The sequence below is a fragment of the Poromitra crassiceps genome (assembly GCF_964638095.1).
Source record: "Poromitra crassiceps genome assembly, chromosome: 17".
Taxonomy (NCBI): Eukaryota; Metazoa; Chordata; class Actinopteri; order Beryciformes; family Melamphaidae; genus Poromitra; species Poromitra crassiceps.
In genome coordinates, this window is record NC_139635.1 from 15,498,979 (window position 1) to 15,513,189 (window position 14,211).

Below are 14,211 nucleotides of genomic sequence, written 5' to 3' on the forward strand. Positions count from 1 at the left end.
GTTTTACTTACGTAGTCTCAGCTCTGTTTTGATATCTTACATTAGACTAAATATGTAAACAGAGATTCAATCTTTGAACTCTGAGACACCTCAGCTCTCAAGTCCTGGTCTCAGCTCTGAAATCCAACTCCTTTCTTTAGATTGAGGGGCTGCAACTTCTCAGAGACTGACTGTGGAAGCCTGGCCTCAGTTCTGAAGTCCAACCCCTCCCATCTGACAGAGCTGGACCTGAGTCACAGCAACCTGATTCTGGAGAGAAGTTTTTTTACAGGATGGAAGCTGCATTCAGGAGTGAAGCTGCTCTCTGCTGGACTGGAGAGTCCACACTGCAGACTGGAGACTCTCAGGTCAGACATTTAATAATGTGCTGATGAGATTTCAATATTGTACTTGGAGGACATCTGAAGTTGTTCCATCTGAAATCTAATCTCTCGAGACAGACTTTGGACTTGCATCGAAAATCTGTCGGCAGGCTCCATCAAATTGGGTGTAACAGCGCTTGCACGCATACTGCGCTTCACCCAATCAAAATGAAGTGAACGTGACCGATGTGTAGTCAAAACTTACAATTTTCAGCGTATAGCAAGTTGCTACTTGCTACTAGCAATGAGCTAGAGTTGTTATTGTTGTTTCATAGCAGTGGAAGAATTTGAGAGCGACACGCACGCAGCGGAAAATAAATCCATTAATGGGCAGAGCCGGTCGTTTGGAGCCAATGGCAGAGCTTGCAGGGAGCAGAAAGGGATTTTCTTCCGCTGCCGACGACGCCTCTTGAGTTCCTGTTGCACCACATTGAAACGGGGCTGCCCCAGAGGTTAGAGAACAAAATACTTTTTTTTGTTGAACCGATGGGTTCCCAGATTGTCTCAAATCAGACAGGATGTGGTTTTAGAGGCGTAGATCTCAGATGATCCTCATGTTGTTTTCACCGAAAGTGGAAAGAGTACTGATAAATCCTATTCAAGTACAAATAGTGTTACTTTAGTGAAGTTTAACCCAAGTACAAGTAAAATTACCAGTCCAGGAAATTACTCAAGTAAGAGTAAAACAAGACATGGCCGACTTTGATTGGTTCATCCTACCCCCCCTCCCCCCCGCCCCTCCTAAAAATTTTCTATTGAGGGATGTTCTATGGGGATGCATTGTTGTATTGTTTATTTGTATTTCTTAACTCATTCACTGCCAATATCTGACTGGCATTTTTGGCACAGGCCAAGTATTTCCATAATGTTTGGTCATCTTTCAAGACCCACAGTAAATTCTGTACTAGGACTACAGTGATGTCCAATACCTCGAAATGAAGATCTAAGTTTCTACTTTCACCCCCAAAAAGAAAGTTAGCTTTTAGCATGTTCTGTACTCTACTTATAACCCTTTTTATACACCCCATGTTCACCAAAAAAGCCTGTCTGGGAAGAGAAAAGGGAGAAAAAAGCATTTTTGTAAAAGGGCACAATCTCAGGCATAACTCACTCTCAATTCTTTTATTTTGAACTGTATTGACATCAGACATGTAAATATTATTCGTTAGGACACAAATGACAAAAAAAAAAAATATATATATATATATATACACACATGAAGTGCTTTTTTTTTACATTCAACAATACAGTTTACTCGGTGTGAGTGTGCAGACAGACAGACAGACAGACAGACCGACAGACACACCGACAGACAGACAGACAGACAGACAGACACACACACACACACACACACACACACACGATCCCCCTTTTAGATTTCTAACCCAACATAGGATAAGCAATAACCACGCCCTGTGGCGCTGGGATTGGCCAGGAGCAACACTGGAGGGCACGCAGCCCAGCGATTTCATGAACCAACTGAAGAGCTCTTGAGAAGGACAGCGGGCTGCTGTGAGTGCCTTCTGCCCGCTGCTGCCTAGCTGTTCCTGTGTTTATTTTTTATTTGTTCTGGTACACCCGTCCTCGTCCATGTCTCCCTGTCATATCAACTCTGCTATTTGATCGTTCCCGTTTTCCCCTCGGCTATTCAACACGTCCTCACCGCCCTCGCAAACTGATCGATCATTTCCTCATTCCTCCGATGATCAAACACATCTCTTGATTACTTTCTCCCGTTTTCTCCTGGCTGGCACAGAGGAAGGCGACTCCAGCTCGTGCAGCGCGCCGAGGGCGTTTCAATGGCGTTTCTCCTGTCTGCACAAGGAAGCGTTACCCGTTCTCTGCTTTTCCTCTTGCTCAATTTCAAAACAACAGCTGCGGTATGTGTTTGATCGCGTGCTGTCGGCTACCCTTTGAAGGCAGGGACCTGTGTCTGTGTCACAGGCTGGGCAAGTGTTTGCTGCAGGCGCTGCACCAATAAAAACAAAAACACGTCAAACACGTCATTGGCGGGGAGGGCTATTTCTGATAACACGTCAAAGACGTCATTGGCGGTGAATGAGTTAAACTATCTTTTTGGTTTTGACTTATCCATTGTGGATTGCATTGATGTATTTTTTTTTATATGTACATGAATTCTTTCTGTCATGTTAATAATGTCATGGCAATAATGCAATCTTCCACTTATCACCTCCTCCCCCTCCCTCCAGCCTGAGCTGGATCAGTTCTAATTATGGGAGAAGGTTATAAAAAGACAAATGTAAACCACTGTTGTTTAACTCTGATGAAGACACAGTAGTGTCCAAACGTTAGTTCAATAAAAAACTTCATTATACACTTGATCTGTGTGCTCCAGTACCTGTTGGATTACATCCAATCAGCTATATTGTAAGTTTGCCTTTTCTGAGAAGCACCAGACCAGCCTGCTGGGCTGTAGAGGTTGAGGCGCGCTTAACTACATCCTACATGAAGAGTAAAACAAGATTAGCCTATTTAAAAGTACATTTGTGTTACTTTAAAAATGTTTTATTTATTTATTTATTTATTTATTTGCGGGACAATGCACATTAATGAACATCCTCCTTTATTATATAAAAGGGAGCAAGTGGGCAATGTTTGTTCCTATTTTTGTCCCACTGGTGATGTCACAATGTCTATGACGTGAATCATTATTGAGTAAATCATCTTATGACATCACTGATGTTGTCATAGGCACTGATGATGTAATAGGCATTGGTGATGTCATCAGTGATGCAAATTTGGGCAAATTGTGCGGTTGTACATGCCATAGCCCAGGTGATTGTGCGCTGCGCATGCCAATAGAGCAAGCGAGGCCACGTAGCAGCCGAGCTGTGGGCGAGGCTGCGCATTTCAGTCGGCAACGGAAGGAAATCTCTTTCCGCTCCTGCAAGCTCTGCCATTGGCTCTGACCGGCTCCGACTTACCCGCTCCGCTCCGTGCGTGTCGAATCCGTCCATCTTAACTTTTGTGTCGGGTTAGTTTAGTTGTTACACATCCCGGGTTGACCGATTCTGTCCTCCATTGACTTCCATTCAAAAGTGCTATATTTTGCTATTTTTCAAAAGTCATGGATTCCCTGATGTTAGACATCCATCATGGAGTGAAGGCTTCAAATTATAGTTTTTACTGTGTTTGAGTATTTCCCCCCAATTTGACCAGTTATCGCACAACAATCAATTTCATGCAGTTTACATGAAATGTAATCGGTTACATTTGATTACCTTAGAATACATTATGTGATTATAGTATTGATTACATTAGAATACATTATTATGCAATAAGCTTCTAACTTCGATCGGTTTTAGGCCGTACCAGTTTCGACATGACACAGCAGCCATTCTATTTATTTGACATTTGGGCTCAAAGTCCCTAAAATAAGCTGTTGGTAAAAACAGGTGATGACATCAGACATTATGGTTGTCTAACGACTGACGTATGATATTCAGATAATAATAATTACTGTATGAGTTACAGTGAGCAGTTGGCGTTAGCCTCTGGCATTATCTAGCTGTTAGGTTGTGAACTACGTTAGTTACATGACAGTAAAACACCACTGAATGACCAGTTTGATATAACTGTCAAGCATTTTGAGTCACGCTCTTTCCATAACTTTGATATATGTTGGCTGGTTGTTGATAGTTATAACAATATTGTGGCATCTGGACAAACATTTGTAGATTTAGAGTCAGCCATACTGTTTCCAGTCTGCCGCCATGATGTTGCAGTGGAACATGGTATAAGCCTTTGGTTCTTATGAATATACGATATTTGGCGCAAATGATGATGTGCGTTATTAAAGCACATGCATGTCTACGTTTCATAGAACATCAATGGTGTACAGGTATGAAAAACTGACTGGAGGGGGGCTTTAAGTGTTACGGTGGAGCTAACTACCAACATGTTAGTTTGTGTAGCTTGTTAAACAAATGTCTACCTCTCGCCTAGCCAGGGTTAATTTAGGGACAGGTTGAGGTTAATTTAGTATAGTTATTGTTAAGTCAGGATTAAGTTCACCATCCAACACAGATTCTGCTTTTTACCACAATTATTTTCAGAGAAAGTGCCATCTGAAAATATTGTCCATGTAAAAAGTTGGATTCTGAAACTTAACTAAACCTTGTGACAGCCGGTCTGCTTTCAGATGGAATGACTCTATAAGGCTGACATGCTGCTGATCCACACTGACAACATGCTGAAGTCCACTGAATGGATTGTTGAAAGCGTTCAGGGATATTTTATTTTACAGCTATTTGTTTTATTCTTTATTCAGATTGAGTAGCTGCAACTTGTCAGAGGCTTACTTTGAAGTCCTATGCTCAGCTCTGAAGTCCAGCCCCTCCCATCTGAGAGAGCTGCACCTGAGTGGATGCAGGTTGTCAGAGTCTGACTGTGAAGTCTTGGTCTCAGCTCTGAAGTCCACCCCGTCGTGTCTGAGGGAGCTGGACCTGAGTAACAACAACTTACAAGATTCGGGAGTGAAGCTGCTCTCTGCTGGCCTGGAGAGTCGACCCTTCAGACTGGAGACTCTCAGGTAAAATCAAATAACAGTTTTTCTGAGCTGATTTGACACATTTCTCCAAACTAAGGTATGTTCTCTCAAAACAGGATTCCTGAATCTGCAAAGGTCGGTGTGCAGGATATATGTTTTATTGATCCAGCTTCATATACACAGCTCCCCCTCTGTTCTTCTCAGCAATAATTCACTGTCATATCTCCAGCTGCTTCAGAATAGAGCAGCTAGATATTAACCAGTGGGAATGTGTGACATCATCATCTCCCAGTTTTAACACCTGTCCTCTGGTTACCAGTTAGATAGATAATTCACAATAAAATGTCACTGAACACATTTAAAGCATGCTAGTTTTTGTCCTGAATTACACTGTGAAGCTCTTAGTTCTCTGTGAGCTGAGGGCCAGCTGAGTTCTCCCGACTTTCCCTCAGACTCAACACTGAACGTGGTTTCACTTTAATGAGGCTGCAGATTCACTATCATCTTTAAAACTCTGTAAAACAAATTTATCGACTTGCTTTTGTGTCATTTTGTGCAATCTTTTTGGTCTCTCTTCCTTTTCTCATCTTCTTTCTCATGTTTGTATTTTATATTATTATTTAAATTCAGTTGTTTTTAAAGTGTTTCCTAAGTTATATTCACTTTATTTATTTATTTGATGGCCTGTTGTGGAGCATAACAGTGCATGCACCATTTGGTAGATTTATTTATCCAATCACCTTACAGCACCATGTGTAAATACATTGTTAGCATGGGCGGCCCAGTGGGAATCAAACCAGTTTCCCTGTCAGTGTTAGTGCTCCATTCAGCTCAGTATATAGCACCATACAAACACACTGGGACCTGCTCTAGACCAGGGCCTCATCGATACAGTCTGTCAGTAGAAATAATATGATAATGAATTACATATAAGGGTTAGTTAACCTCATCAATACAGTCTGTCAGTAGAAATAATACAATAATGGCATTAAATATAAGGGTTAGTTAACCTGATCAATACAGTCTTTGTCAGTAGAATTTCACTGTACTTCCACTGTATTTATTTTGCGCTCAAAGTAAAAAAAATAAGCTTTTGGTAAAAACGGGCGATGAGGTCAGACATTATAGTGGTCGACGACTGACACATGATAGATAATACAGTACAGTATACAGTAAATAGCTTGCGTTAGCCTCTGGCGTTATAGCTAGCTGTTAGCTATGTTACTTACGTGGGCATAGCTACGTTAGTTACGTGGTCATGAAACGCCTGTTAACCAGTTCGAGTCACTCTATTTCCGTAAAGCCCACCAGCTTTGATATATGTTGTCTAGTTGTTATTATAACAATATTATGGCTCTAAACTGACGTTTTCCAGAGACTGTCATGGCGGCATAACTGTTTATAACTGTTTACCGGGGAGCGCAGTCAAAGAGTTGAAGAGAGAAGAGACAAAGAGCGCTGTAGTCATTATGCTGCAGTAGCATAATGAGTGCAACAAGCTATTATCCTTCGGTTCTTATCAATGTAAGTTCTTTGGCACAAATGATGACATGTGTTTATACAGCGTGCACTCATGTAACCTTTCATAGAACACCGTAGGCCCTATCTTGGCAAAAGCCGTCTGTACCACCCGGCGCAGGTGCAAATTGGAGGGGTGCCAAGTCATCTGCTATTCTCCGTGCCGAGTGAAATGCAACCTGTGCCCGGCGCAAATGGGATTTGGGTGGTCTTAACCACCTGCATTATTCAAAGGTGTGGTGTGGCCTGGCAATGCCTGGGCATTATATCAATCAACCCAATCACATTCCTGTCTCGCATTCCCTTTAATACAATTTGCATGCTCTAATTCTCTCCCTGCGTAATTTGGACATCTAACAACAACCATCGCATCAGATACCTGTTAACAACTTCTGTGATTTGCAGCTATTAATTGATGCAATTCGGGCTATTTGGTTGACTGGAAAATAGAAATGTGTTTGGGAAACAGGGACATTTGATTGACAATAATAGCAATAATTGCAAGTAGGCTACAATGTCCAAGCTTTCTCAATTCATTTCCCATAAACCCCTCTTTGTAGCCTATTTGTTCCTGTTTATGTTTCCACAGAAAACCTGACAGGTCTGGTTGGGGATCATTTGTTTCAGTAGAATGTATTTATTTTCACTGAGAGCAAGGGTGAGTGAGTGACATAGACGAGAGGCGGGGTTTGGCATATGGCACACCCGCAGCTGCGTAGAGGCGGAAAAACCAGCGCAAAAGTGGCTGCTATCGTGGCCCGAACGCAAAATGGCTGTCTGTGCTCTTCCGACGATAGCATAGACACGGCGTAAGAGCAAAAAGCAGATAGCGCTTGACAACAACAGGGCCCCAACAGTTATACAGGTAGGAAAAACTGACTGGAGAGGGGCTTTAAATATAAGGGCCAGTTAGCCTCATTATACAGTCTGTCAGTAGAAATAAAACAATCATGACATTAAATATAACAGAATCAAATTTCCACATCTTCTTGTCCTTCAGGCTGAGTATCTGCAAGCTGTCAGAGAAAAGCTGTGAAGCTCTGGCCTCAGTTCTCAGCTCCCAGTCCTCTAGTCTGACAGAGCTGGACCTGAATAACAACGACTTACAAGATGCAGGAGTGACGCTGCTCTCGGCTGGACTGGGGAGTCATCACTGTATACTGGAGACTCTCAGGTCAGGATCACCGTTACTGTTCAACAGTCCCTTTAAATTCTGCTTCACATGCTCATTAATGTCAGAGAAAATATCTCGCATTTTCCTGTTGATGTGGTCTTTGAAACCAACATTCAGCTCCACCTTCTCTCCTCTGAGATATTCATTATTTCTATCCCCACTGCCTCTGTTGGTGAAACCTGAAGTAAAGGACATGTCAGATTCTGTCGAACCGAGTCCAGAACTGAAACGAAAAGACAAACCTGATGGTGCGGTCAGCTGTTAAAGGGATACGCCAACATATATGGAGATTCGCCTATTTGCACATCCCAGATAGTAAAACGGAATGTAGATTTCCCTGTGCGTGCATTAGAAAGTGCGTTTCACCCCTCCTGCTAGTGAGCACTACAATGGCAGTAGGCTATACGGTACAGCTGCCTACCCTTATTCAGTCACAAAAATGACACATTCCAACAGCACCAGAAATACTCACATGCACATGTTGTGACTCGTGTACTCAACACGCGATGAAATTATAATCCAACTTTATGGGAAACGTCATTTTCGAAGTAAATGCATACCAGGAAGTCTGATGACTGCACACAGCACATGCACCTCAGGACAATGCAGAAGTTACTTTGGTTCTGCCACATTAGTTCTGGCTATGGATTTACTTAAAAAATTACCGTTTCCTGGACAAGGCCACAGCCAGGGCACAAAGGCATTAGAGTGAAATAAGGGGATTTGAAGCCTACAAATAGATAACTGACTTTCTGATAGGCTAAACTTAAAACTTCTACACTCTGTGTCAAAGCAGACATGCACACAAGCAGAGAGAGAGAGAAGAAACATGATCATATTTATCAGTTAGAATTGGCTAAGTGGGTGGTGTCTGTGGCGGCGGTGTCTGTGGTGGTGTCAGTCACGATTGTGATGTCAGTTGAGCAACTGTGATGTAGTATGAGCCGATGGAGCAGTTGCATGATGGCACCTAGGTGGGTGGACAGTGTCTGTCTGTCTGTCTGTCTGTCTGTCTGTCTGTCATGCTTTTTGGAGCCTGCAGAGCGGGCGATTTCCATAACTGCAGTCATGGCGCATCATCTCGAGTCTCCACCCTAGGAATCGATTCCTAGTATTTTCATAATCCTATAACTAGAAAAGTTAGAAAAAACTTAACTTAACTTAGCTTAACCAACGTGCACATTTAGAGAAATAACATCAGTCAACAACGTCACGTAATGTCTTTTCTTTAATCTGGCGGAAGCATTTTTCAAAGGTAAACAATCTTAAACCATCAATCTGGTTTATAGTTGGACTTTTTTGTGAAATGGCTCCACCCACCAAACTTTGGAAGTCGATTATGTGAAAACAGCATGGACTTTCAAAAGAACTGTGACGTTTTGTGCAGAACAGTCCAGAGTATTTGTAGAAGTAGTAGCAGAAAAAGTAGTTTTGGACAAAATGATAAATGGCGGCAAACCTTGAGGGCGGAGATGGGCGGGTCCTCCATGGATAGATGTGGCTTGGCCCAAGGAAAACAACAGTTTATTGTTTATTTATTGGTTTTTGTTTATTTGCACAGAGAAAAATGAATAACAACATAGTACAAGTATCTTAATACAAAGAAAATTGTGCAGGTGAGGGAAAGAAACCCGGAGGGGCTTATAGAGTCTCACCTCATTTAAAAGAAAATCTAAACAAATTAAAGACTAATAATGAAATAAAAACAAACAATCAAGACAATATATTTAAAACAATATAAAAGTAAAAAAAAATATATATACAGAAAAAAATATATATATAGATATAATAAAAGAGAAGTAAAAGAAAAGAAAAAGCAAACAGGTGCACCAGCGGGTAACCAACAAAATCAATCAATAAAATACAAGGGGAAATAAATAAATTTGGGTTTGCAAATAATTGGAACAGTCAAGCAATAGTGTTTCTATGATTTAGAACTGCCAAGTTATGGCCTTTTACATTTTTAAATATTGCTATTACGCCCCCTATAAGCGAAATGACACCCACAAAATCATGCCACCTCCGAGTCCATACCTGTAACACCTATACCAAGTTTCGTTAGCATGGGACAATGCGTTCTTGAGTTATGGTGATTTTTGTGAAATAGGCTCCATCCACAAAACATTGGAAGTCGATTATATCGCAACGTGTAAACTTAAAATAAAAAAACTTAAAGAGGTTGTATGCATGATGACAGTCCAGCCATTGTGTGTGCCATGGTTTGGTGAAGATACGACCGAAATTGTAGGAGGAGTAGGGAAAAAACTGTTTTGGACAGAATTCAAAATGGCGGAAAATCTAGTTAGACAGAAATGGGTGGGCCTATATCAGTAGATCCGTAAGGACCCAAGGAATCCAAGGAAAGAAGAATTTTGATTGTAGACGCTAGGGTTCAAAAGTTCTGAACCAAAACGTAAAGTTCTGAACCAAAATGTCGCCACCATCAGGTCAATTGGTGTACATTTTTTAGTCTATAGTAATGTAGGACTATTAACCTACCTACCACGTTTAGTAGCTCTAGCTCTTATGGTTTCTGAGCTACAGGAGGAACAGACACTTAGGCTACTTACTTTTTAAACTTTTTATTGTTTGTCTTTTTATATGCTCTTTTATGTTGTCATGATTTGTCATATATGTGTCTATGTTTTAAGCTCTTGCACCCCAATTCCAATGTAGTTTCCACTGCAAATGGTAAATATACTGACTCTGACTCTGACACAGACATACACATACACACACACACACACACACACACACACACACACACACACACACAGACACACACACACACACACACACACACACACACGTGTATCTTCTCCCCTCAGGGAGAAGATACAGGGTTCCAAAAGCACACACAAATCGCTTGAGGAACAGTTTCTTCCCGCAGGCCACGAGACTCCTTAACATACACAAATAGTGTAGTAGCCGTACTGTACCATACTGTAGCTGCTACCATTACGTATGTCTAATGTTTAATTGTATGTTTAATATATGCTATTTGCACCTGTATGTCAAATACGCCAAATTTAAAACGCCGAGTTTAATTGTATGTTTAATAAGGAATATGCTATTTGCACCTGTATGTCAAATACGCCAAATTTAAAATGTTTAAGCACGTCTAAAGTATGCACATGACATGTGCACCTATGTGCAGTGAATATGCCACTGTCTCTGACTTGTCTTATCACTATACTGCCTTATTGCTTGTTGTGTCTCTTGTTGTTTTTGCACTCATATGCCCTGTTATATTTGTACTATGTTGTAAACGGAGTCCACAGCACAAGAATTTCACACGTGATACTTGTACCATGGAGTGACAATAAAAATCTTGAATCTTGAATCTTGAAAAACATGATCTCCTCCTGCATTCACCTGGCGGAGATAATAAAATTGCCTGGGTCGGCGGGTGGTGGACGGGTGGTGTCAGTCATGATTTGCGTCACGTTTTGTGTCACAAAAGTGACATCGGCCCGGCCGACCGATACCACGTGGCTCGGGGCCAGGCTGTTACGTGGCTTTAGGTCTGGCTCTTAAGTGGTTTTACATCTGGGTCTTACATAGTTTTATGTCTGGCCCTTACATGATTTTACCTCTGGCTCTTACGTGCTTTTACGTCTGGCTCATTTTTTAATAGATATTTCATTTTCACTTTTTTTATAGAACATTATGTGAACAAGACAAACAAGCTCAGACACAGGAAAAGAATAAAAGAGAGAGAGAAAAAAACAACAAACAAAAACAAAATACATCATCGACATTCAACATTATCCCACAAAAGGGGCCCACGATACAGCAGCCGGCGAGCCACCCGTCACCCCCAACCTCAGTCACTTGTCATTCTTAATCTCATCAATGTAGGCCAAGAATGGGTCCCAGATAGTTGAGAACCTTTTAAGCGAGTCGGTTCTCAGGGACCAGAGTCTCTCCATCTGTACAACAGAGATCATGTCCATCAGCCACACCTGAAAAGAAGGTGAAGAGGAGGACTTCCATTCCTTCAGAATGAGTATTTTGGCGACAGTTGTCCCCAGTGTCTGAGATTGTTGCACAGCTGTAGGGAAATTCAGACAGGACTCAGAGAGTCAGATTCAGAGAGGAAGATGGCAAGTTCTGCCTCCGGCTGTAGGGTTATTTTGTAGGCCTTAGAGCAGTGGTTTTCAAACTTTTTGTGTCCAAGGCACACTTATATTAATATCCATCCAAAATAGTCTGTAAATGCTTTTATTCACTTAACAAACTCATTTGAAACTTTGTAAAATTAGCCTACATCAAAGCACCAACACACAATTTAATCAATGCAATTGTTTAAGCAGAATATCAGAGCAATTTAGATTTTTATTAAACATGTCAGTTTCTGACCTATTTTTCTCGATGCTTTTTATCCACCTGTTAATGCAGTTGTTTCTTATATCATCCTCATTGTCTTTCTCTGTTTTCATGAGGGGTTCTTATATCATCCTCATTGTCTTTCTCTGTTTTCATGAGGGGTTCTTATATCATCCTCATTGTCTTTCTCTGTTTTCATGAGGGGTTGGGAAGAGGGTCGGTGCTCCCATCCCCTCCCATCAGCTAACAAAAGAGTCCATGTCACGCGAAAACAAAAGTAACAAAAGTGAAAGTAAAATGAGTGTTTTTCTTTTCTCTGTTTTCCTTTGAAATCGTTTGAAATGCGCTCTGGCAACGCTGGTAATAGTTTGATGTTGTGTTGAATTGCACCACGCTACCAGGAGGAGTTAATGGTTACCTATTATATGAATAGGGAAGTCCGCGTCCTCTCACTCTCCACTCGGGAGTGACTCTGGCTTCAAGCGCTGCCCATGCAGGCTCATCTGCGCAAGAAGGAATAGTCCATTCATCTGTAGAGTGTGGGGGAAGCTCATAGATTGAACAGTATATTTTCTAATTGTTTTTGACCCTTTTGCAGGTAATTTAGAGGTTAATCAGTTAGCATAGTGATGTCATTTTTTATGTTGTTTCATAATAAATCTATCGCTGTCTCAATTTAATGCCTGGTTGTCAAAATCCCACGGCACACCTGGACTTGCCTCACGGCACAGAAGTGTGCCGGCATACTATTTGGGAACCAATGCCTTAGAGTACCAATCAAATATGTTTGCCCAAAATTCTGTTAATGAAGGGCAGAACCCAACGGCATGAGATAGTGTGCCCTCTGACACCTGACACCTGTCACACAGTGGCGAGACAGAAGGGAAGATCCTGTGTAGTTTATGATTAGAGTAGTGAAGACGGTGAGCGACTTTAAATTGGATCAGCTGGTGTCTGCTATTAACTGAGCAGAGTTGTACTACAGACAGACTCCTTTCCCATATAATGTCAGATAAATCAACACCAAGTTCCCCCTGCCATGCTTCTCCAATCTTCTCGGTAGAGGCCGTGTTGCAGTTATCAAACAGACATACAAATCTAGAGTTTAAATGCTTGAAGTGAGGAGGGCACAGCAATACATCAAAAAGCATGTTCAGTTGGGAGTGCTACAAAGGTGCGAATCTTGGATCGCACATAATTTCTGATTTGCAGAAATCTGAGCCAGTTTGTGCTGGGCAACTCAAACTTCCTCTTCAGTACATCAAAGGATGCAAAATGTATAGGTCTTTGATGGAAACCAGCCCCTTCTCACTCCGGGCATGGTCGTTTTTGTCTGACCATGGAGCCAAAAAAGAGTGATTGAAACAAATTGGCGTGTGGACAGAAACATCTGGTAGACTCAAAACACTCCTAACTTGGTTTAACATTTTGACAGTTTTTCACAATGAAACCTTGTATTTTTGAAATTTTGAAATGTCGTAAAGACCCAGGCCTCTCTAGCTTAGAAAATAACATGGCTGGAAGGGAGGAGTTTGTAATAGAGCTGGCCTCCATTTTGTGCCACAAGGCCAGCCCTCCTTCGGACTTGGGTTTTTACAAGTGAATTTTCAAAATTCTATGGTTCTTAAAGTTCCAGATGTAAGACAGAATTATGGAATCCAGTTAGTTGAAAAAGGCAGATGTAAGAAAAATGGGAAGGTTTTGGAACAGATAGAAGGGAAACCATCCTGAGTTTATACGGCCAATCATGGACAAAGGGAGGGTTTTCCAGTTTTCTATGCATTGTTTAAGTCTTGAAGCAAAATCATCAAAATTCAACTTAAATATTAGTTTAGGATCCCTAGGTATCAAACCAAGATATGTGAGGGGGTCTTTTGCCAATTTGAAAGGGAGCCGGGGGTGAAGACATCAGAGAGGCATAAAGTCACTCTTTGTCCAGTTAATTGTGTTATGTCTGACTCTTAACTCATTCACCGCCAAAGACGTCTTTGACGTGTTATCAGAAATAGCCATCCACGCCAAAGACGTGTTTGACGTGTTTTTGTTTTTATTAGTGCAGCGCATAGTTCAAACACTTCCCCAGCCTGTGGCACAGACACAGGTCCCTAACCTCAAAGTCAAGCCGACAGCACGTTATCAAACACATACCGCAGCTGTTGTTTGAAATGAGGAAGAAGGAGGAAAGGAGGAAAAACAGAGAAACGCGCTTCCTTGTAGAGAGGAGAAACGCCATTGAAACGCCCCTCGGCGCGCTGCACTGCTCGCCTTGCTGCAGGGCGAACCTGGATTGCCTAGTCAAACCCGTGACGAACATGATC

The 14,211-nt window shown here is 41.6% G+C and overlaps 1 protein-coding gene across 4 annotated transcripts in view; it reads left to right on the top strand.

The window, feature by feature from the left end:
• Positions 1 to 14,211, top strand: part of LOC310792043 (NACHT, LRR and PYD domains-containing protein 3-like) — a 111,006-nt gene that overhangs the window by 43,797 nt on the left and 52,998 nt on the right. For all 4 annotated transcript variants that reach the window (XM_083653736.1, XM_083653735.1, XM_083653737.1 and 1 more), the window contains 3 exons: positions 141 to 347; positions 4,654 to 4,914; positions 7,391 to 7,564. In XM_083653736.1, the coding sequence (XP_083509862.1) occupies positions 141 to 347; positions 4,654 to 4,914; positions 7,391 to 7,564 (642 nt within the window). The remainder of the gene's footprint in view (positions 1 to 140; positions 348 to 4,653; positions 4,915 to 7,390; positions 7,565 to 14,211) is intronic.